This window comes from Myotis yumanensis, unplaced genomic scaffold (genome assembly GCF_028538775.1).
Source record: "Myotis yumanensis isolate MYYU_CA2020_CCGP unplaced genomic scaffold, mMyoYum1.0.hap1 SCAF_19, whole genome shotgun sequence".
NCBI classification, from domain to species: domain Eukaryota; kingdom Metazoa; phylum Chordata; class Mammalia; order Chiroptera; family Vespertilionidae; genus Myotis; species Myotis yumanensis.
The window spans coordinates 17,809,911-17,832,923 of record NW_027223770.1 but is presented as its reverse complement, the minus strand read 5'-3'; the positions used below and the strand labels follow the sequence as shown (position 1 = coordinate 17,832,923).

The 23,013-nt window shown below is 45.9% G+C and overlaps 1 protein-coding gene across 1 annotated transcript in view; it reads left to right on the top strand.

Moving 5' to 3' along the window:
* Positions 1-23,013, top strand: part of PRDM10 (PR/SET domain 10) — a 79,800-nt gene that overhangs the window by 46,187 nt on the left and 10,600 nt on the right. The window contains exons 8-20 of the mRNA XM_070399382.1: positions 839-911; positions 2,661-2,778; positions 3,924-4,053; positions 4,810-5,052; positions 10,339-10,686; positions 11,386-11,541; positions 13,921-14,100; positions 15,623-15,733; positions 16,771-16,971; positions 17,603-17,746; positions 18,133-18,303; positions 19,795-19,932; positions 22,022-22,187. Of these exons, the coding sequence (XP_070255483.1) occupies positions 839-911; positions 2,661-2,778; positions 3,924-4,053; positions 4,810-5,052; positions 10,339-10,686; positions 11,386-11,541; positions 13,921-14,100; positions 15,623-15,733; positions 16,771-16,971; positions 17,603-17,746; positions 18,133-18,303; positions 19,795-19,932; positions 22,022-22,187 (2,179 nt within the window). The remainder of the gene's footprint in view (positions 1-838; positions 912-2,660; positions 2,779-3,923; positions 4,054-4,809; positions 5,053-10,338; positions 10,687-11,385; positions 11,542-13,920; positions 14,101-15,622; positions 15,734-16,770; positions 16,972-17,602; positions 17,747-18,132; positions 18,304-19,794; positions 19,933-22,021; positions 22,188-23,013) is intronic.

Genomic DNA, 23,013 nt, shown 5'->3' with positions numbered 1-23,013 from the left:
AGAAGTCCGAAATACCTTTTGGGTTTCAATATGAGCAGTTGGGTGGAAGGTGGTATGTTTATTGAAACGGGGAAGCTAAGAGTGGTTAGTAGGGGTATAGGGGAGCATCTTGAATTCAGTTCCGGGCACGTTAAGTTGGAGCTGTTTGTGAAACACCCGAAATACCAAGTAGGCGATAGAATGTACGTGGAGGGAAGAGGGAGGGTCTAGGATGGAGATACTGATTTGGGAGTTATTAGCATAGAATTGGTTGGAAATGGATATGACCACCTTTGTAAAAATGAAGAAGGCCCTGAACTTGGACTAAGCTTTGAGAAACACCAGTATTTAGAAGTCAGGGAGAGGAAGAAGAGCCAGACATGGAGCAGATGCAGGGAGGGGGAAGGAGACCAGGAAGGGCGGGGCAGCATCTGGAGGCCCTGGGTGAGAGCCGTTTGGGGACTGGTGGGGGCGGGAGCCGCTGTGATGACAGCTGTGTGAAAACCCGTGTTTAAATACAGATAAAAACATCAGGAGAGGCTGTGTTTTATTTAGATGAAGAGACATGAATATCACCTCTTGTGAAGTCGTTCTAATAACAAAAACAATTTTTTTTAAAAAAAGGCAAACGAAAACACGCTGTGTGTCTTGGCAGATGAACTTCCTGAGTGCCCATCTGCCGACTGGAGTTGGAGGGGTTGGGCACAGTGGGAGGTGGTGTTGCTGTGAGCTGCTCTCCACGGGCTGTGGAAAGGCCTGCATTGTTTCGTAGGAGCAGGAGAAGTATTTGAGAAGTTAAGCTCGCAGAGAGCACCTGGTGGTGGCCCTCAGTGCCTGACAATACGCTTGGTTCTTGCAGGTGTGGTATGCCGCGTCCTACGCTGAGTTCGTGAACCAGAAAATTCACGACATTTCTGAGGAAGAAAGGAAAGGTGGCTGCCTTTTTAAAAAAATATATATATATGTTATATATGAGTTCTAAGTTACATAGATTGTATCTTTATGCAATCCCTAGTTTTTCTATCTCAATATATTTAAAAAGATATTCCAGTAGGCTTTCTAGAGCTACGCATCCCTGTCTAATCCTAGGATCAAATGACAGTGACATATTTACATCTCTTTCATGAGTGCTGGGAAATAGTATTTAACGTAATGAAAACCTGCACATGCTAAATCAGAGGGTGATCCCTATCTAGATGTAATCTCTGGGGACATAGCCAGACAGGCATCGATTTTGTTTTTAATATAAGTGTTACGGTAGGATAATCTCCATACATAGAAATGCACAAATTAGAAGTATACAGCTCGGCGACTGTTCATGAAGTGAACATACTTGTGTCACCTGCACCCAAGTGCAGGTACGGAACAGGACCTGTGTCCCAGGAGGCCTCTGTGCTTCTTTCAATTGCCCCTCACCCCAATGTGATGCCTCCTGACTTCCCTCCCAGACACGACGTGCTGGCACCAAGCTTTTTCTGATAGAACTGTGTGATATGTACACCTCTGGTGTGCACCTTTTGCTCAACATTATGTTCATGAGATTCATCCATGTTGTTGTGTATTGTTATTTGATCGTTCTCATTGCTATGTGACCTAACTCCAAGTAGGTAGTGTCAGCATTGCTTTATATATACAACCCAAATTTCCATTACGGTAAAATAGACAAATGAATTGTGGTATATTCATACAATAGAATACCGGATCAGTCCTTGGGCCATGTCACCTTCCTGGCACATTGATGTATGCTTAGCAACCACGGGAGCTCACCTGAGCTTCGAGGCCCAGGGTTTTTTTGAGGTCTCATTACCTAGGCGCCATGGAGTGAATCACATCACTGTCCCTGGGGTTGAACTTACCCTCCGGCTCCTGCTCCGCGCCCTGGCTGCTATCGCCTTGCTCAAAGCAATCTGTAAGGTGGCCTGGCTTTCTGGCACAGCCAGCCCTCATCAGAGTCATCTCATTAGTATAAATTCAGGGATGGTCAGGGACTACTATCAATCACGAGAACACATATTACTCGGGAAATTCCAAGGTCTAGAGGTTATCTCCCAGGAGCCAGGGACAAAAACCGGTTAAATTCATCATTATATGGGAGGGTCATTTCCAGCTTTTGGATCTTATGAAGAGTGCCACTGTGAACATTCTTATGCATGTCTTTTAGTGAACATGTGTGTGCATTTCAGGGGTGTACCTCTCGGAGTGGAATTGCTGGGTCATAGGTTATGCATTTAGTCAACTCTGAACATTGTGCCAAAGTGGTTGTATTGGGCATTGATTTTCAAGTTATTTGTGATAAAATATACCCTCAGATTTTGAAGCTTGCATCTGAATCACTAGGTTATCTGAATACAGATTCACACTGTAGCACTTTCTGTCCTTCAAGTGTGGTGAGGCTGTGTGTGTGTGTGTGTGTGTGTGTGTGTGTGTGTGTTGGGGGATGGAAGAGGGTAGTATGAGGATGTTTGTTCCTTTGATGTCTTACATCATGAATATATCAGAAAAATAATGTCCTAAAAATTGTTCTCTGTCAAACTTTAGCCTTTGATTTTAAACAGTAATGCAAGTAGCAGACACTGTATGTTTATGAACTTGGCTGTGGTGAGATGAGTGGGGGAGGATGCTTGAGTTTTATTGGTGTCTATTGATCATCAGCCTTTATAACTTCTCTCCTGTGACTGTAGTTCTTCGAGAGCAAGAGAAGAATTGGCCCTGCTATGAATGTAACCGCCGATTTGTAAGCTCGGAGCAGTTGCAACAGCATCTCAATTCTCATGATGAGAAACTGGATGTATTTAGCAGGTAGAATGATGGGGAAGGTTTCAGAAACTTAGGTTTTCAAGTTTAGACTCATTTCATAATTGTCTATAAACTAATGAGTGTTTGTGTATATATGTGTGTGTAGACAGGTAACCAGGTAGGCTGCTGAGGGGAATTTTTTATGTCATTTCCTGCCCACTCCATCCTCACTTATCATAAAACCCTTTTCCAGCATAACCAGTCCCCAGCAATGGGAGGGCCTTTCACCTTAGTTAAATCTCCCCTAACTAAAGATCCTAAAGTATGAATTCTTGAGATAGTATACACCTTTGAAATAATCTGCATCTTTGATTTTCAGACGGTTTTTATTAGCATAATTCCTTCATTGTATGTTTAACTTCACTATATAAAAAAGATAAATGAGGGAGAATCATACCGGATGGGATAGGCAGGAGCCAGGACAGGTAGGCCTTATGAGTAATGGTGAGAAATTTGGATTTTATTCCGAGTGTTGGTAAGGAATCTTTAGAGTGTTCTGATCAGGGAGTATTGTGATGTCAATTATATGTTAAAACATCACCCGGATAAAAATAAAACCATTTTAGCTTATATTGGAGCAAGAGTGAAGTCAGGGAGTCCAGTGAGAAGCTCTTCCAACTGTCCCGGTGAAGAATGAGAGTGGTTTGTAAGGGAAAGGACCAGAGGACAGAGGTAGAGCTACCAACCTCTGTAGGATTTGAGAAGAGAGGAGAAGGTGTGACACGCATTTAGGGAGTGGGAAGTAAGTGGTCTGGGAAGTACAGTATGATTGCCTGCAGCCTGGGGAGCTCGCTGAGGCCCATGGCCATGAATTACAGGGAGACCACCAGCGTGGCCGTGCCATCTCCAGGTCCTTCGCTGCGAGGTGCCATGCAGAGTGGGCTCAGGGTTGGGTTGCACAGTCCACTGACCCACACCGGCCAGGGCTCAACTCCTTTTTTTTCCCCGAATAATTTGAGACATCTCTTTGAGCTCTCTAGACAGCAAAGATGAGACATTTAAAAAGTGTATATTAGCAGAAACAATTGTTTCCATTAGGAAAAAAGTCAGGAAGAATAATAAAGTAAGGAAATCAAGATTTGGGGAAGTATTTGTTAATGGCGCATTATGTAGCCACGACTCATTATAACCCAATCTCTTGTCCTCAGAACAAGATGCAGAGGGAGGGGACGAGGCAAGAGGCGATTTGGCCCAGGTCGACGGCCAGGGCGTCCCCCAAAGTTTATCCGCTTGGAAATCACCAGTGAAAATGGGGAGAAGTGTGATGATGGGACACAGGTACTGGGGCTGATGGGAAAGATGCTGGCTTAGAGGGCGTACCGGCACTACCGTTGTAGCTAATTAGAGGATGTACCGGCACTACTATTGGATTTAATGCAGATGCCCTTCCGAGGATCACAGCTCTGTCAGGCCAGCCCTCTGCGGCCTGTTGCTTACAGTGTGGCTAGAGACCCAAAGAAGAACTTCACATGCCACAGCCTGGGGCAGCATCCCCGGCCCAGTGCAGGCTGGGAAAGGGAGTCAGGAGCAGTGCTCTCTAAGGCATCCATGAAGATGGACCGGGGCATGGTTGGTTTTTTAAACTTGCTGTTAACTTTTTAAAAAATGCAATAAAATGAATTAGTAAAAAAAAAAAAAAAAAAAAAAAAAAAAAAAAAAAAAAATAATGTGGCTAGAGAAAGGCAAAGAAAATTGTATTTTCAGATATTACTTAGAACAAAAACCCAACTTTCCTGCCCTAAAGCTTTGAATTTGTCTGGAGATATTGGGGGACTCTGTTTAATTAGTTTAAAAATTAAAAAATGATGTTCCAGAAGAGTCTTTTCCTCATGAAGCGATCTGGAATGTCTCATAGTTTTCACGTTCTATGGGTAGTTGTCTAATTAACTTCCCCAGGAGGAAAATACTTTTTCTGAGCATTACGACTCTAGTCATTTCAAAAAAGCAGTAATTCAAAACCATAGCTGACATTCTTTCAAAGCACGCTCTTCTCTATCTAGGTAAGGGAATAATTCTTGGTTATTGCAATTTCAGGACTTGCTACATTTCTCCCCCAAGGAACAGTTTGATGAGGCTGAGCCAGCTACTCTGAATGGGCTGGATCAACCAGAACCGCCCACTCTCCCGATCCCTCAGCTGCCACAGGAGACCCCGTCTTCCCTGGAGCAGGAGCCGGAAGCGCACAGCCTGCACCTGCAGCCCCAGCACGAGGAGAGCGTGCTGCCCACCCAGAGCACCCTGACCGCCGATGACATGCGCAGGGCCAAACGCATCCGAGTAAGTGGGAAGCAGGCGCTGGCCTTTCTCCAGTCAGCCGGCTGAAAGGTGCTACGTTTTCCAACCTGTTCACCATCCACTTCAAAATCTTGCATCTAGCTTATCCCACGCTCAGTCCCCTTATTTTGGAAGAAGGTGTTAACTGTGTCTCAGTGTCTTTGTGTCCTGTGGCAGGCAGGTTGGGTGGCTGGTTCTAGAGTCCATCCGTTTATTAAGGATGCAGAGCTGGGCTTTTGGCAGCTCCTGGACTGGTATAGTTAAAGTCGCAGAGCTCTGTGGATCCCTAAACTCACTGGTTGGAAATGGAGAAATAAGTACATTTCATTATAATAGTTACATACATTTAAGCCAGGCTCATCTGAGTCTAATCATAGCTCTCAAGTTACTCTGGGGCACCTTCATTTGGTTAGCTGCAGTTTTCAAAGGGAGACTGGCAAGTGTCATTAGCCATCAATGCAAAGGGACTGTGTCCAAGCTGATGTGGCAGGTATGACCCACGCCCCCCGGGAAAGCCCGAAGTTAAGCTGTAGGTCTGGGAGCAAGTCAGCCATGTGCCCTGCATCTTGACTCGAGGCCACAGGGCTGTAGGGCCTCCCTGGCTTCCAGGCGGACGCATCTTATTCTTACTCTGCAGATAGCCTTTAAGTCCGAGTTAGGAGCTGCAGGGGTGTGTGTGGAGAGCAATGTGGTTTTGTGGAGTAAGTGCCTGTGCTGACAGTTTGCATTCAGAAAACAGTGTCTTAAACCCCTGTTTTTGAGCAGGATGTGTAAAGACTTTTATTAGTACTGTATGTGTGGACGATTGGGCTCTTTCTGTATAACTTTCCAATTTCTAGATGGCTCATGGTTTTAGCTAATGTTTCTGTTGGTTTTCTCACTTGCATAGGTGCAGCTTATATTTCTTTTGGCCTTCTTATATGCCTATATGCTAGAAGGGACCTCGAAAAATAGTCTAGTCCATGTCTTATGCAAATGCGTTTAGACATTAATAGCTACGTGGTAGCATCGAAGGGCTCTGAGCCCACGGAGGCTAAGTGAGCTTTGTGAGGGTCCTGCAATGGAAACATATAACACTTGTGGCTCCATGTATGTTATTTCAAAAGTGTATGTAAACACACAGAACTAGAGACCAGAAAGGCAAACGGCTGCGAACCAATAACTTCCTATCCATCATTCCACATTACTGCCCAGTCTGCATTTCATGCTCTTGCCCAATTATTGTCTTTTCTGCTTTGGCCATTCTGATTTTTCACTCAGCCCAGAGACATGCTTACTAGATTTAATTATTTTTTGATGAAAAAACCTCAAGCCCACCCATGTAGTGAAGATATGGACATACAAGCATAATCTAGCTATGATTGTACTTGTGTTCTTGAGTGAGAGGGTTGCCGGTTTTCATACAAGGTTCCTCATGTCAAAGCAAAAGCCACGTGCATGTGGCTTCTTAAAGGTCAGTCTTAGTTAAGGTATTTTCCCCCCCCTCACACACTCTAAAAGGTAGGGCTATGTATTCTTTTCATCTTTTCTGTCCAGGTTGGTAATGACCAACTGAAAGGAAGTCTTCCAAGCCAATTGGTAATGTAACTATTTTTCTCTCCTCTAATGCTGCCTGCTCAGCTGGAGCTGCAGGTAGGTTGGTTTCTGTGTTTCAATAACAGAATGTTCCTTTAAGTTTTGCCTTACCTGCTATCCTTTGCAACCCGTACTGACTAAATCCTGGTAGAAACTACAACTTGGTTGCGGCAGTAAATGCAAATTAGTTAATGGATAATGATCATTTATTTTCCAATAGATCAGCGAGTAAATCATCGGCTTCAGATTCCTCAGACACAAAAGGAAGGGTAGGACTAAGCGATCAATCCAAGGTCCCTTCCACCTCTAAGACAGTTTGAGTGACGTGTGGACTGGTATCGAATTCTAACGTGTGTTCAGCATGTGCTGTGTACAGTGGAACTTTCCCCGAGGCTTGACTTCTCAGAGTTTTCAGTCTGATTGGGAAGACAGTGCTAATGTAAGGTGCTAAGAGCTAAATTTAAAAGTATAGTGTATAATTGTTAAAGGAACTTCGATGAGTGAAAGGCAAAAAAAGATGACGGCGTCAGGGAATAGATGAATTCATATATGTAGTGAAACTTAAAACTAGTCCTTCACAGAGAGACCGGAAGAAGGTTGACTGTTTTAAAGGAGGGCAGCCATGGGATGCAGGCCGAGAAAGATGTGCATGGTGTGGTTATGGGACAGTGCGCACACTAGCCTTACCCTAGGGTGGGTGCTAGGTGAGTGAGGTATGTCGGGCAGGGCTAGCCCACCCAAGACTTTGAATGCAGGATCAAAATAATATGAAAATTAATCAAGAGTTTAGGTTTCTTTAGCTATTAATATCAAATGTTAGAAACATATTATGGTCTTTGTCTGCAAAGAATCTGTGGTCTCAGAATTCACTGCCTTTATAAGTTGAATCTCTCATCACAGATTTTAGCAACTATACCACTTGGGCTCCCTTCTGTTAGCTTCTGCACCGTGTAGGATGGTGTGGTTCACTGGCTGTATCTCATTAATGCCAATGAGCATTACAAGATCCATAATGGATGCATCTGTGCTGCCGTCACCATTTTTCATGATTTCTCCTGGAAATGTGTGCCAACTGTCGCTCTGAGCTATAGGAGATACCGGAGTGAAATGGCCTGCATCCGTGGTCGGAATGGTCTCAGCACTCCTGCCGGGCAATGTGAGGACTTCATTAGGATCATCAGATCAGAGAAAGGAATTCTGGTTCTTGGGGACCGAGACTGTACTCAGGGCTCCGTGGGAATGAACAAGACGATAAGAGCAAGGTTTTCCCAAGAACCAAGAAAATGGAGCCAGGTGGCTGCTCAGTTAGATCAAGTGTCTGAGGATGCTCATCCATAATCAGAAGTGACAGGAGCCCTATGAGCATAATGGATCAAAAAAACACCGAGTTCTAGAGGTGACATCCAAGGACAAATGGAATCTCCAGCGAGGCCAAGGTCAGGTGGTGAACACTGTGTCTGCCCTTGGGAACTTCGGTGACTTGGGTGAAGGGAACGATTCTTCCTGCCGAAAGCGCTCTAAATCTGGACTCCCTGAACCTCAGGACAGCATTTGCTTATTTGCCGTGTTTCCATAAAGTTTTGACAGGAACTAAAATACTGAGAGCTTTGATGTAAAATAAGGATCTGTAGATTTAAAGGGTTGGGCAACTGCTAGGCAGTAGAATGAAGTGAAAGCGAGCTCTGGCTGATTTGAGAAAGGTGTTCTCTTAAAGATCTCTGCAGATGCTATGGAAAGTTTGAAATAATTCTTTTTGATTTTCATATGAAATACATTTAATTAATTCTCGAACTTCTATTGAACACTTCCTATGAAATAAGGTATTTTTAAAGGGCTCTCGATGCAAAGGTGAATAAGATCTGCTGCAAGCCTGGAGCAGCCCCAGTCAGTCAACTTGGAAGATAGGAGAATTCCTAAACACCTGCTCAAGACATGAGTGCAACGTGCACTCTCAGCCCTGCTGGAGAAGCCCTGAGGAGGAATTTTTTCTATGGCAAAGTAACTAGGTCCAGAATTCTCACTAAATCAAAAACAAGTATTCTGCTTTTCCCTGAAATGATTATTTTATAGCAAATTTAGTTTAGAAGTTGCTGCGTGTAATTTGAAATGAAGGGTTTAAGCATTGTTCATTGCACTTTTTATTATACAAATAATGCATTAAAAGCTCCCCTAATTCTTCCATTACTATTCCCTTCTTCTTACCTAAGCATACCCATATATATATATATATATATATATATATATATATATATATATATATATTTTTTTTTTCTTTTTCTTTTTGAGAGATTCCCCTCCCCCCCGCCCCTTCTCATAGCTATGCAGACCTTTCCCCTGGTTGTTGAGGAGCTAATGAATGCAACTTCATTATAGTTTAGCTAAGGTGTTGGTTCTGTACTATCCGTGTGAAAGATGACTGTTAACCTGCTCTCAGGAGAGATGAGTTGCTTTTCCAATAGTGGTGATGAATTTGCACTGACTATCCGTATTCTCTCACTTGGATCCCCCATAACAACTGCATGCATTTCCTAGGTGGCTAATCAACATTAGAAATGCAATCTGTGACTGAAAAGGGGGACGGGGGCAAACTGGTCTACACAGGGAACAAAGCAACAAGCTTAACTTGGTTAGCATGGTGTGCTAACCAGTGGAACTAACTAGCTGCATTGAGGCTTGTCCTCTGCATTTTCTGCGTAGAAGTGATTAAATGTACAGTCTCTATTTATCATGTGTGCTCATGTATCTTATCTCATGATATATAAACACGTTCACATAAATCTGTATCCTTTGTTTCTGTCTCAGTTCTTTTTCTTAAATTGAGACATAATTCACATACCGTAAAAATCGCCCTTTTATGGTGGTTTTTAGAATAGTCCCACAGTTGTGCAGTCATCAGCACTATCTAATTCTGGAACATTTCATCACCCTCAAAAGAAACCCCGTATCCATTGCCTCCTTCACCCAGCCCTTGGCAAGTGCTACCCTCCAGTTCTTTTTATTACCGTATATTTTTTTTTGCTAAACATTTTAATCAAGCTTTGAATTCTTTATTTCTTTTTTAAAAACATATTTTTATTGATCTCAGAGAGGAAGGGAGAGGAAGAGAGAGACAGAAACATCAGTGATGATAGAGAATCATTGATCGGCTGCCTCCTGCACGCCCCTTACCGGGGATCGAGCCTGCAACCCAGGCATGTCCCCTGACAGGGAATCAAACCATGACCTCCTGGTTCATAGGTCAACACCCAACCACTGAGTCACGCTGGCCGGGCCAAGCTTTGAATTCTTTTTCTCAAGGACTTGAACAAGTAACATTTGACTCACTTGCTCCAGCCTCATTCATGCACGTGTGACTTAATTTCAAGTCATTTTTTCCAAGTGTGCAATTTTTATTCCATATCACTTTAGGATTTGTCTTACTGAGCAAGCCCTCTACTGGGAATACGTTTTTGAATGTTGCTTAAATCCTTTCATAAGAAAACACACACATAGACATAAAACAAAACACAGGAAACGTTCTTCTTTTTCACGATGAACTTTGCGATGTCTTCATTTTTAATGTCTCGCCAGAAAAATCTTTTTTTTTTCCAGTGTGTCCTAGAGTTTCATTTCTATGGGAAACCTGTGATCGCAGAGATCATCCTCTTTCTCTTTAAACGTGTGATCACACATTAATTTCCTCCCTAAATGATCATGTCTGTGTGTGTCTTTCAGAACGCAGCCCTCCAGCATCTGTTCATTCGCAAGTCCTTCCGGCCTTTTAAATGTTTGCAGTGTGGGAAGGCCTTCCGTGAAAAGGACAAGCTGGACCAGCACTTGCGCTTCCATGGGCGGGAGGGGAACTGCCCGCTGACCTGTGACCTCTGTAACAAGGGCTTCATCAGCAGCGCCTCCTTGGAGAGCCACATGAAGCTCCATTCGGACCAGAAGACGTACTCTTGCATTTTTTGCCCGGAATCCTTTGACCGCCTTGATTTGCTGAAAGACCACGTGGCCATTCATATCAATGACGGCTACTTCACCTGCCCGACCTGTAAGAAGCGGTTCCCAGATTTTATCCAGGTGAGTGTCTGCCACTGAGATTCCCCTCTGCTCCCTTCTTTTGGTGAGAGACACGGATTTTTGGAAAATTGAGACTGCTGTCACCTGCCACCTGCATTTTCTTCCCTTCTTTGTAACAGCTTTACAGTTGAGGGCATTTCTTCAATCTACTTTATTTTTTGTTTTTTAAAAATATATTTTTATTGATTTCAGAGATGAGAGAGAGAGAGATTGAAACATCAATGATGAGAGAGAATCATTGATCTGTTGCCTCCTGCACACCCCCTACGGGGATCGAGCCCACAACCTGGGCATGTGCCCTTGACCGAAATCGAACTCGGGACCTTTCAGTCCTCAGGCCGACGCCCCATCCACTGAGCCAAACCGGCTAGGCGGGAACTCAGTTTTTAATCCTAAAAAGAAAGAAAAGGGAAAAAAAATGTTGGTTGCATGTAAGCAGGGCCTTGACTGCAGGCATCTTCCTTCCGCCTCTTCTTATGGGAGGTTAAGATTTGTGAGGCTTCTGGCTACTTGTTTTTCACTTTGTCGTAAGGAAAGTGTGTGTTACTGAGGCCAATTACCAGTCACATCTAATGGGATTACCTTGCTCAGTTTCTGAAAGCGCTTGGCAACGCCTCTGGCGCCCTCTAGAGTTGATAAGCCGCCTTGTCATTTCCTTCGGTGCCCCAGTCCCCTGACTTTTTCCGTCTTCGCTGGCAGGTGAAAAAACACGTGCGGAGCTTCCACTCAGAAAAGATCTACCAGTGCACGGAGTGCGACAAGGCCTTCTGCCGCCCCGACAAGCTGCGCCTCCACATGCTCCGACACTCGGACCGCAAGGATTTCCTGTGTTCTACGTGTGGGAAGCAGTTTAAGGTGTGTAAGCGGGAGCAGCCTGAGTCATGTGGAGCCCAGGATCAGTGCGTGTTTGTTTCATCAGCTCATCCCCCACTTTCAAAGAACTGGTCTGGAGACGCATTTCGTGCCTCATGTTTGAGTTAGTTATTCTGATAACATTAAGGAAACAAACTCACCTTCATTTCCCAAAATTATTCATCCAGATCCCCGAACAAACAGAGTAATAATGCATCTCCTAAAATAATCCAGATGTATGATAACTAGAACTAAATGGCTGTTGAGGCATTCCCAAGAGAACAGTCCATTTACTTACCAAGTCAAGAGATTTTTATTGAGCACTTACTAAGCACAGGAGGCTGATGACTGAGCTCTGCAGCAGCAGGACCGTCATCTGATGGAGGTGGGACATCTGTAGGGTGCAGAGAGGGCTTAGACCACTCTGGGGAATGTTAATGACGTCCAAGTTTAAAATAAAAAATAAATTCAGTAACCTGCCTGGAATTTAGAAGCACAGGAAAAACCCATGGGAGGCCCAGAGGTCTGAGTTAAACAAATAAATGTAAAAATGGTTAAAAAAAAAAATGCTTCATTGAGAAATCAGATGATTCTGCAAAGATCTGTGGAGGGACACCCTCCTGGCTCTGACTGTAGGTGGCTCTGTCATAGAAACTGGAAAAGTATCAGGAGGGGAAAAATAATTTTACAAGGATGTATTTGTATAGAACGTGGAAATACCTTTCAAAGCTTAAGTTTTGTGTGTGTGTGTGTTACAGGTTGTAATCTCACTGGCCTTTCATATATAGTAGTGTGATTTAGAGCTCTCTCAAGGACTCTAATGGGAAAGTATAAAGGGGTCTAGGTTTTTCTCTTTCTGAATTGGAAAAATGACCATTTATCTAAAAGGATTCCTGTTTTGTGATGCTAACTGGTTGGCCATCTATCCAATCCACTTAACATTTTTTTGGTTAATAATTTTGTGCCAGATACCATTTTAGCACCTAGGCATAAAACACACACACACACACACACACACACACTTTTTTGCTAATATTTTACTTTCACCCAACATATTAGACAGGCTTCAGTCAGAGAAGCCAAACCACTATGAGTACTATGGAATGAGGGGTTTTATTATAGGAGGAGATGGAGAAGTAAAGGTCTGACAGGAGAAGTTGGAGGACCAGAGAAAGGTCACTGCTGCCCTTGTGTGAAACCCTGGTCTGGGTGCACCAATGGGAACCAGGGCGTCTGGGAACCCAGGCCCTTCCAGCTCACGGTGGGCTGTGAGGGAGAGCTGGTGCTGCCCGTGGACGACGGAGTGGCTGCCCATGGGGTGGACGTGGACTGGCCAGCAGGGCTGGAAGTTGAGAGCTGGCGGCTCATGGGAGACAGCAGGGATGCTCTGGTACCACCGCATCTGACCCGAGAGCATCGCGGCTGCTGCTTCATCCCCACCTCCCAGTCTGTAGCAAAGAGGAGAGGACCTAGTCTGCTGGGAGGTCTTGAATCTTCACAAAAAACCGTGTAGTCATATGTCCAAGAGCAGAGCCTCACGGGGCAATGGAGCTGGCATGTTTTGTTTTTGCATTTGTTTCTGTTCAGGATGGGCTCTGCCTCATTGTTTTTCTAGGGACTCACACCAACATGTGCTCATCCGACTAGACCTAGACCATAAGCTCTGTCCATAGCAGGCAGTGTAATTGTTTGCTTGAACTACATTTATTTGGAATTTAGAGGAATATCATAATATTTTTTAAAACATGTGAGAATTGAGTTTACATACTGCTTTGTAAATTCCGTATTAGCTATCGTTCATTATCAATCTATCTTGTACTTCTTACTACCAAACTTATTCCATGTACCCTGCGATCTCTTCTGCAAAAAATGCAGTCTTTTTTTTTTCGTTTCTAAAAAATCAGTATCTTTCTTTTTAAAAAAAAGTTTTATTGATTTTTAGAGAGAGAGGAAGGGAGAGGGAGATAGAAACATCAATGATGAGAGAGTACCATTGATTGGCTGCCTCCTGCATGCCCCCTACTAGGGATTGAGCCCACAACCGGGGCATGTGCCCTGGCCAGGAATTGAACTATGGCCTCCTGGTTCATGGGTCAACGCTCAACCACTGAGCCACATCAGCCGGGCAAAAATCAGTATCTTTCAAATGAAGGGTCATTTTCCACCGAGGCTCGGTGAGATGCACTTACTTGCTGGTGGACAGAGTCATTCCTAGCCACGTTGCCACGTCCTTGTATGTTCCAGCTCTGACAACTCGGGTGCATCTCAGTAGGTTGTGGTCACTGCTAACTTGTGTTGATATTTTAAAAATATCCCTTCAATTAAAAACTTTCTACCCCCGCTTCTCACCCCGCTGCCTTTTCAACGATTTTCTCTCAATAGCGGAAAGACAAACTGCGGGAACATATGCAGAGGATGCATAATCCCGAGAGGGAGGCCAAGAAAGCTGACCGCATCAGCCGCTCCAAGACCTTCAAGCCTCGCATCACGTCCACCGACTACGACAGCTTCACGTTCAAGTGCCGCCTGTGTATGATGGGCTTCCGGAGACGGGGCATGCTGGTCAGTGCCGCGTGGCCGCGGGCTCCGCCGGCCACCTTTCCCCTCCCATTTCTGTTTTATGGTGATGGCTCTTGTATATACCTGTGTTCTCTACAGACTTGTCCATAGGTTCTGGCAGCGGCTGGGGAAAAAACAGGCGAACACTTCCCAATTTGGGAATTGCCAGTCTCCCTTCGCCCTCCGTTGCCATAGTTCATGAGAAGAGGTGTACAGCTAGCACTTTTCTTTTTTGTTTTGTTTATTTGTTTGTTTTGTTAATCCTCACCTGAGGATATTTTTTTTCCATTGACTTTTTTTTAGAAAAAGTGGAAGGGAGGGGGGTGGGGGAGAGAGAGAAACATCGATGTGAGAGAGACTCATCAATTGGTTGCCTCCTGTATGTGCCCCCAGCGGGGCGGGGGAGAACCTGCAACCCAGGTACGTACTCTTTACCCAGGAATCGAACCCATGACCCTTTGGCGCATGGGCCGACGCTCTAACCATTGAGCCACCGGCCAGGGCTATCTATCACTTTTCATTGCTAGTTTTGTTTTGCTTTACCCGTCTCAGTCTATGGTCTTACCACGTTTTATTTCCCTCTCCTCGTTTGTGTTCCTGAGTGTACTTTCTCTGGGCTCTTTGCCTTCTCGCCGACTGTTCCTTTAATGCCTCTTTCCAGCTATGACACAGCAACAGAAAAAACTTTCAAGGCAGGCGTGCGACCAGGTGAGCAGGGACACCAGGACAGTTAGCGCGCAGCAGGTCCCAATACGGCCTTCTGTTACAATCTCGATGAGATGCCAGAGGGACCTAATCCCTGTTTGTGTCAATTAGCCTGGGGTAAAATTGGTTTCCTTCTTGTTGTTTTGTTTAAAGTTGCAGAACCTATTGACAGCTACTACATTAAGTGAGGACTTTGTATTTCTGCCAGGAGCTAAAGTCAGAGAGCCTCATTTAAAATTCAGAACCTTGCCTTAGCTGGTTTGGCTCAATGGATAGAGCCTCGGCCTGTGGACTGAAGGGTCCCAGGTTCAGTTCCAGTCAAGGGCATGTGCTTGGGTTGTGGGCTCAGTCCCCAGTAGGGAGTGTGTAGGAGGCAGCCAATCAATGATTCTCTCTCATCATTGATGTTTCTATCTCTCTCCCCCTCTCCCTTTTCTCTGAAATCAATAAAAATATTTTTAAAAAAATAAAATTCAGAACCTTAATTTTTATCTCATTAAATGTCCTCCCTTAGGGAAGGGCGCTAAGTAATGAAAGACAGAGAAGTTCCTGCTACTGTAATTTCCCTTTTTCCAATAGTTCTTTCATCAAGGACTATTCATGGGATCCACAGTGACCCAGTTTCCTTCCGTAATCTGCTGAGTTCCTGTTAACAGGGACTGCTAGTGCTCTGGTGTCAGATGGGCCTGGTTCTGGCCAAATGCCTATTGTTTCGGGGCGCTGCTGTAGAGGATGTCAGCTTCTCGCCGTCGCTCGGAGACCTTTGCCTGCTTCTGCTCGCCACGGGCTCTCTTTTTCTCATTTCCTTTCTCCCGTTTAGGTCAATCACTTATCGAAGAGGCACCCGGACATGAAGATAGAAGAGGTGCCGGAGTTAACCCTGCCCATCATCAAGCCCAACCGCGACTACTTTTGTCAGTACTGTGACAAGGTAACGGAACCGCCTGCCGCGGCGGCCCCGTGGGAGCCTGCGCAGGGCCAGCTGGTCTGCGGGTGGGAACGTGGGCCAGGACCTTGCAGGGCTCTCGACAGATGGTTCCCCGGCTCTCAGTGTTTTTCCACCAAACAAGGGCTGCAAGTGTAGCCTCAGCTTAAGCCAAATTGTTTTTCTTCAGAATGAGCTGGCTTTGTTGTACTCGTTTTCCCTTCTCTGTGATTTTTGCTGCAAAAGAAGAGTCTTATTACCAAGAGCTTAGTATATGGATTCATTTAAAATGTCTTAGCTCTAAAATGAGAGTGTTTATCAGCGGGTTTGTAAGACATATGGTAGATTTTGGACTTCTAGAAGATCGAGTAGCATGTGCAAAGTTTTGCGGTGGAGTACTCTGTGCTATATTATTCTTCATTTCTGTACAGTTACAAAAAAGACCGAAGGAGAATATGTATTTATTGCTTCATGTAATACTGTTTCCTTATACAATGGACATTCACCACTAGAGGTGCTGGTTGCTATTAGGCTTTTCATTGTGGGGGATTCTTTGGCATCTGGCGGTCTAGTCCATACATCATGTGAGAGCTTTCACAGAAAGGCTAAGGAGCACTGGCCTTTCTCTGTGTAGCCACCTCTTCGACTGTAGGAGAAAGGCTGTTTTCGCTATTACTAGCGCAGATCTGTAAATCCCAGGAAGATGGAGAGAGAGATAGAAGCATCACTGGTGAGAGAGAATCAATCTTGCAACCAGGCATGTGCCCTGACCAGGAATTGAACGGTGACCTCCCGGTTCATAGGTCAACACTCAACCACTGAGCCACACCGGCCGGGCTAGATGATGTCCTTGTTTTATTCTAATCTATGTTATATATTATCTTGCATTTTATCTGTTTATTTTGGGTGCATGATATCTATTTTATTTTGGGCTACACTACTACTTTTTCTCTTTTCCTTGTATGGAAATTGTTAGGGGATTGGCTTTAAGCAGGAAAGGGGAACTGTGTACGGCTTTCACGGCAAAGCATCTGAACTTGCAGGTTTACAAAAGTGCCAGCAAGCGCAAGGCCCACATCCTGAAGAACCATCCTGGGGCCGAGCTCCCACCAAGCATCCGGAAGCTCCGCCCTGCCGGCCCTGGAGAACCAGACCCCATGCTGAGCACCCACACCCAGCTCACCGGCACCATAGCCACTCCTCCTGTCTGCTGCCCCCACTGCTCCAAACAGTACAGCAGCAAGGTAGGGGAGCTTCTGGCGGAGTCCCAATTGGGCCACTGTGTAAAGGGTCTCTGGAGAGAAGGTGGCTTCTCCCAGGCGCTCTGCTGGCTTCTTGTGACTTGATGGGGGCTGACGGTTACAAGGAGCTGCTTTCTGAGAGCTGGGAACCATAGATGGAACAGGGGAGACGAGGGTGGACCTGCCCCAGGATTAGCACCATCTGGTGGCCTGAGCACTCGACTGGGCTCCTTTTCCTTGGCCTGCAGCTGAGGGCTCCTGTGTGAGAGTCCAGCCCAGAGTTTGTGCGCTTGGGCATTCGAGTACTGCCTGGGCGCTCACGTGATGGTTCCTGAAAAGGGGGGCTGTGACCGACTGCGGCAGGTGCTGGTGGGACCAGGGGGTGCCGTGAGGTGTTCTTACCTTGCCTGATGGCGTGGGTCACGTGATTCTTTAATTTCTTTCAGCCTCTTCTTTTCTCTTTCGTAGCATGTGCCGCCTTAGGGAGGGGAGGGCACAGTCAGCATCGCTCTGACTTTTTTTTTTAATGGATAACATACGACTTTAGGAGCCTTTGTAGGTTTGCTTTTGAGAAAGACTGAGAATAACTAATTCCAGCAGTAACTAATTCTTGGTTTTTGCCATAATTTTCCAGACCAAGATGGTCCAGCACATTCGCAAGAAGCATCCAGAGTACGCCCAGCTCCCTAACACCTTGCACACGCCGCTGACCACCGCTGTGATCAGCACTGCTCCGGCCGTGTTGACCACCGACAGTGCCACCGGCGAGACCGTGGTGGTAAGTGTGTGACCGGCGAGAGCATCTCCTTCAGGGTTCAGGGGTCACAGCTTTCAGGGCCAGAGTCTTGAATTGGCTGCAAATGTAGCCACTCTGCTTCTGATCGGGTCTCCTCTGTGAAAGGGGTAGTCAGTGCTGCTCATTGGCCGCCAGTTTGTCCGAACCTTGAGGGTAACCCCACTGGACCTGGCGTAGACAGATGGATACAGATATGTAGGTAACCTTCCAGCATCCTCTCAGGAATTTCTTCTGTCTGAGTTCAGGGCTAACTTGTAGGTTCCACGATCCACCAGTGATACCAATGAGAATTTTGTAGGGTCTAAGTGCCCTGAAGTAGCTACAAGCAGTACTGCCACCAACTAATGCATTTTGTGTGAATTTTCTAGACAACAGACCTGCTAACCCAGGCCATGACAGAGCTGTCCCAGACCCTAACGACAGATTACCGGACGCCACAAGGGAACTACCAGCGAATTCAGTACATCCCCCTGTCACAGGCCGCATCCGGTCTCCAGCAGCCTCAGCAAATACAGCTTGAAGTGGTACAAGTGGCCCCGGTACGGTACTGCTCTCGTCTCTCATTCCCTTCCTGAATGCCACATTGTCACCAGCGCATGTGGCCCTGAGGTTAACGATTCTCAGAGCTGGCGTGGGGCCCTGCTCTAATGTGCTTCTGCACGTACATTCGGAGTCTAAGGCATTTGTAAAGCCCTCCTCAGGCCGTGCAGGGCTTCGACTTAGCAGTCAGAGGGTTTAGGCTCCAGCGCACGCTGCCATCTGCGCTGCTGCAGACAATACCCGCGCAGACTCTCTCTGAGCCTCTTCTGCGTCCTTGTCCTGGGTCACCCGGGTGACTTCCTGGTGAGAAGCCAGTGTGAGAAGTCCCGACACAGGCATCAAGTACCTTCTCTCAGTGGGAGCTTGTAAGAACAAATGTGACCCAATCTCTGAATACCAGTCAGTGCCTTATTCGAATAGACCAGCGATTTTCAACAGGGGTGCCGCAGGGTTTTTAAAACATGCAGCACCTGACTGTTTAGCCAGGGGCACTGGCCTCTCATCCCTTAGATTATCAAGTAAAAAAGTGACAACAGCCAACACAACAATAGCTGCCTGGCGTGAATGAATCAAAATTATACATATTGTTCTGTTAGATCGGCAGCAAATATATTTTTTGGTGTGCCACAGAAGGTTAGTAATTAGTTTATGTGTGCCATGAGATGAAAAAGGTTAAACATCGCTGGTATAGGCATAGAACTGTGTTCCTTCTACCAGGTAATTAGTAGCTCATTCTTCCTGATTAGGGAGCTGAGAGAAGGAACCTTCCCAGACTGTTGTTTCATTTAATTACACCAAGGAAGGGTCTGCCAGGCGTATGAACAAGACAAATGGAGATTATATGGTCTCTGAAAACTGGAAGCTGATACCAGAGCAGGGAGTGGAAGCTGCCACTCACTGACTGTTCTTCCTCTCGTTTTTCTTATGGGAAGGCTCTTGATTTTGGGCTCTGGAAGAATCTATGGGTCCCTGGACTTGCCTGTAAAATAACGATGTGCATGTACATTTTTCTGGGAAAAGGGCTCAGACTTTAGCCGGTTTTCAAAGATGTCTGCGATGCATAAAAGGTTACGAACCGCTGTTCTAGTGGTTCAGTCGAGACAAGCTAAAAGGCAATTCTCTTCCGTGATATCTTTTAACTCATAAAGGGTAGGTCATTACATTTAATTGAAATTGAAGAGGAAAGATTTCCGATTCCGGAGAGCGTCTCCTCCAGCTTTTATTAAGAGCTATATTTCTTTTGGCTCCATCTCTTTCAGGAGTTAATAGCATTAGTGGCCCCCGTTTTACAAGCGTCATTTTGAAAACTGCCTTTTCCCCTGACATTTGCCAGCTCGGCTTAGACGTGGGCTCCCTGGGAGTGAAGCGTTGGATCTAAAGTTCTCTTCCCCCTCTTTCTATGTTCCTGTTGGGATATTGGTTGAGCTTAACTTCTCCAGAAAGACTTCCCTTCGCCTCGATCAGAATGGATTTGTGTTTGCCTCCCCCAGGCCACCTCCCCTCACCAGTCTCAGCAGTCCACTGTGGACGTGGGCCAGCTGCACGACCCGCAGACCTACACCCAGCACGCCATCCAGGTGCAGCACATCCAGGTCACCGAGCCCGCCGCCTCGGCCCCGGCCTCCCAGGTACATGACGCGTAGACTGTTCACAGACATTAGTATGACCCAGGGATCCTGAAGAATTAATAAGAGTGAAGAGGCATTCGCTTCAGACCTGGTCTCCTTGACTACCGAGATATTGTTAGCGTGGACCTTAATATTGGTATTATGGTCACAGGTTAAGTGATCAGCTTCGATCCCACCGTGCCCTGTGATAGGACATCCTGCAGATGACATGGCCTTTGCTTCCTCTTCTCAGTGCCCGGGGGATGGACAGTCTGCAATGGCTAAGTTGTTCCTGTCATTTGGAGCAGTGACTTTGAGGAGCACTGTTGAGCTGGGATGATTGAGTCTGTTGTTAAGATAGCATGGCGAGACCCATTAAAATATTTAGGAATTCCTTATCGTTTGCAGGAAACTTTCCTAGGTCTTGTCCTCAGGAGCGTGGAGTCTAGTAGGGGGATAACACAAGTGTGTGCGTGCATAGGACGTGGCGGGAAGGTGTGTGCACCCTAAAGGGTGCACGTAGGCCCCCCGGTGTTCACAGGCCCCAGGGTAAGAGTACAGATGAAGACCTGCGAGCCAGGGGCTGGAGCACTTACAAGTCTTGAGTCAAGCTAACAGACCATTAAATAAAATATGTTCTGTCTTCCTACTTGACACATACGCTTTTATAATGACAAAATTGAGAAGTGTATGTGAAGTAACAGTGATCATAATAACCTGATAGGTGGGTAGTGCCAGTTCGAAATCAATAGTATTTTCTGCCACACAACACGATGGCTCTAGCACCTGCCGGGCTGTCGCAGGAGGAAGCTGGGAGGAAGACTTTCTCCCTTGTTTGCTAGCTCTTTGCCCTTCTAGTTTCTGTGGAAATCCATGGGGTACACACACACAGTCTCTACTTTCCTGCTTATTCGGGGGTGGGGGCGGTAGAGGGAGGCCCCTCGGTCTCAGGAGCCCAAAACCCTTGCAGCAGTTCTCAACCTGTGGGTCGCGGACAATGAAAATACCTCCTGCATAGCAGATATTTATATTATGATTCATAACAGTAGCAAAATTACAGTTATGAAGTAGCAACGAAAATAATCTTATGGTTGGGGGTCACCACAACATGAGGAACTGTATGAAAGGGTCGCGGCATTAGGAAGGTTGAGAACCACTGAAACCCACATGGAGGAGGCAGGACCCCTGCAGGAGGACAGGCCCTCAAAGTGGGTGCAGGGCCATTTCCACAGGGAAGGGGGCTGTGGTCCCCTAAGGGAGGCGGGGAAGGGGCTCCCTCACATTCCAGGTGGGCGTGGTCACTTGGCCTCGTAGGAGGAGGGCACAGCGAATAAGGGCCAACCAAGATTCCCACAGGGTCCCCCTGGCATGGGTCTAAGAGAGAGATGGCCATAGAGATAAATTCTGGGAATTAAGATAATGTTTAGGACATTTTTGTAGAAGTGGTGTTTGAATTAGGTCTTGAAGGAGAGGTAGGATTTTGACGTGGTACTTGGGGAAGGCATGATGACTTGAATATGGTCTCATTCGAGTAAAGACACAGAGATGGGACATGGTGTATATATAGAAAACTGTTTAGGTAGTAACAGGAAATGGTGTTTGGGAAAAAAAAGCTGGAAAGGTGGTTTGGAGCTGGAGTATGGAAGGCTCGAGGGGCAGGCTGGGAGCCTGGGCCTTACCCTGAGGACAGGAGTGGGCTCCGCAGTGGGGTCTGCACCTCGCCCTGTGCTCAACTCTGCTTAACTCTGGGACTGTGCTGTTCACTTCAGTGGGAAGTAGGACTTCAGTTTGTGCAACAGATTAGCTCTGTGATGCAGGCAGGTTAGTTCGCTTCTCCATTGTTCTCACTTCGTGTAATATAATCATATTTTCACTCACTTATCTTTCTAACAAGATACTTTTGGACATAATCCTTTGAAAACAAAGTAGGATTTCATTGTTATGATTACTTTTCATTGATCCTATTTGTATTTAAAATACTACTATTTTAGCAGGGGTTCTTTCAGTATTAGAATTCATACTAGCCTGACTTATTTCTTCAGTTATTTACGAGTCTTCGCTTTATTGGGAATTCATGATTTTTCTACTCTCGCTTTCTCTCTCCCTCCAGGTGGCTGGGCAGCCACTGAGCCCCTCCTCCCAGCAGTCTCAGCAAGGGCTCAGCCCCTCCCACATGCAAGGCAGCTCCTCGGCCCCAGGCCAGGCACCCCAGCAGCAGCAGAGCTCTGTGCAGCACACGTACCTGCCCAGCACTTGGAACTCCTTCCGTGGCTACTGTAAGTGAGAGACCAGGGCCCTGGCCGGGTGGCTCAGTGGGTAGGAGTGTCTGCCTGTTCACCAAAAGGTGGCCGGCCGGCTTGATTCCCAGTGAGGGCACATACCCAGGTGGCGGGTTTGATCCCTGGTCAGGACGCCTGCGGGAGGCAACTGATGTTTTTTTCTCACATCAATGTTTCTCTCTTGCTCTCCCTCTCTCCCTCCCTTCCTCTCTCTAAAGTCATTAAAATATAAAGAAACAAGGGGATAAAGCTGCAGGTCATCGGTGGGGAACCTGCAGCCATGGGCCATTATTTCATCAGCTTTATAACGGATTTTCTAGATTAAAGTTTCATTGACCATTTTCTTCACTCTGCCTATACTTGAATGAGTTTCATGACAGAATTCAAGGTAGCATCCTGATCAGAGAGCCACCCATTTCGGAGACATTAGGAATATTGCTGGAATAAGTGTAGGCAGGTGATTTAAATAGTAGAATAGATGGTTGTAGGATCTGTCGATTATTGATTCATGTCTTCCACCAGTATTTATTGAATGTCTGCATATCAACCCGTGTGCTAGACCCTGGGTATACAAAAGGTTAACATTCACATTACTAACACCACCCAATAATAATGCTAGCCAGCTTTCATTAAGCTCTTACTATGTGCCAGGAATGTTTTTAAGCCACGTATACACACATTCAATATCCACAACCTATGAGATGAGTACAATAGTTATTTGTATTTCACAGATAAGATAACTTAGGCACGGAGGAACTGTCTGAGGAACATAGCTTGTAAATGGAGGTTTGAACCCAGCAATCTGGATCCAGAGTTTACACCA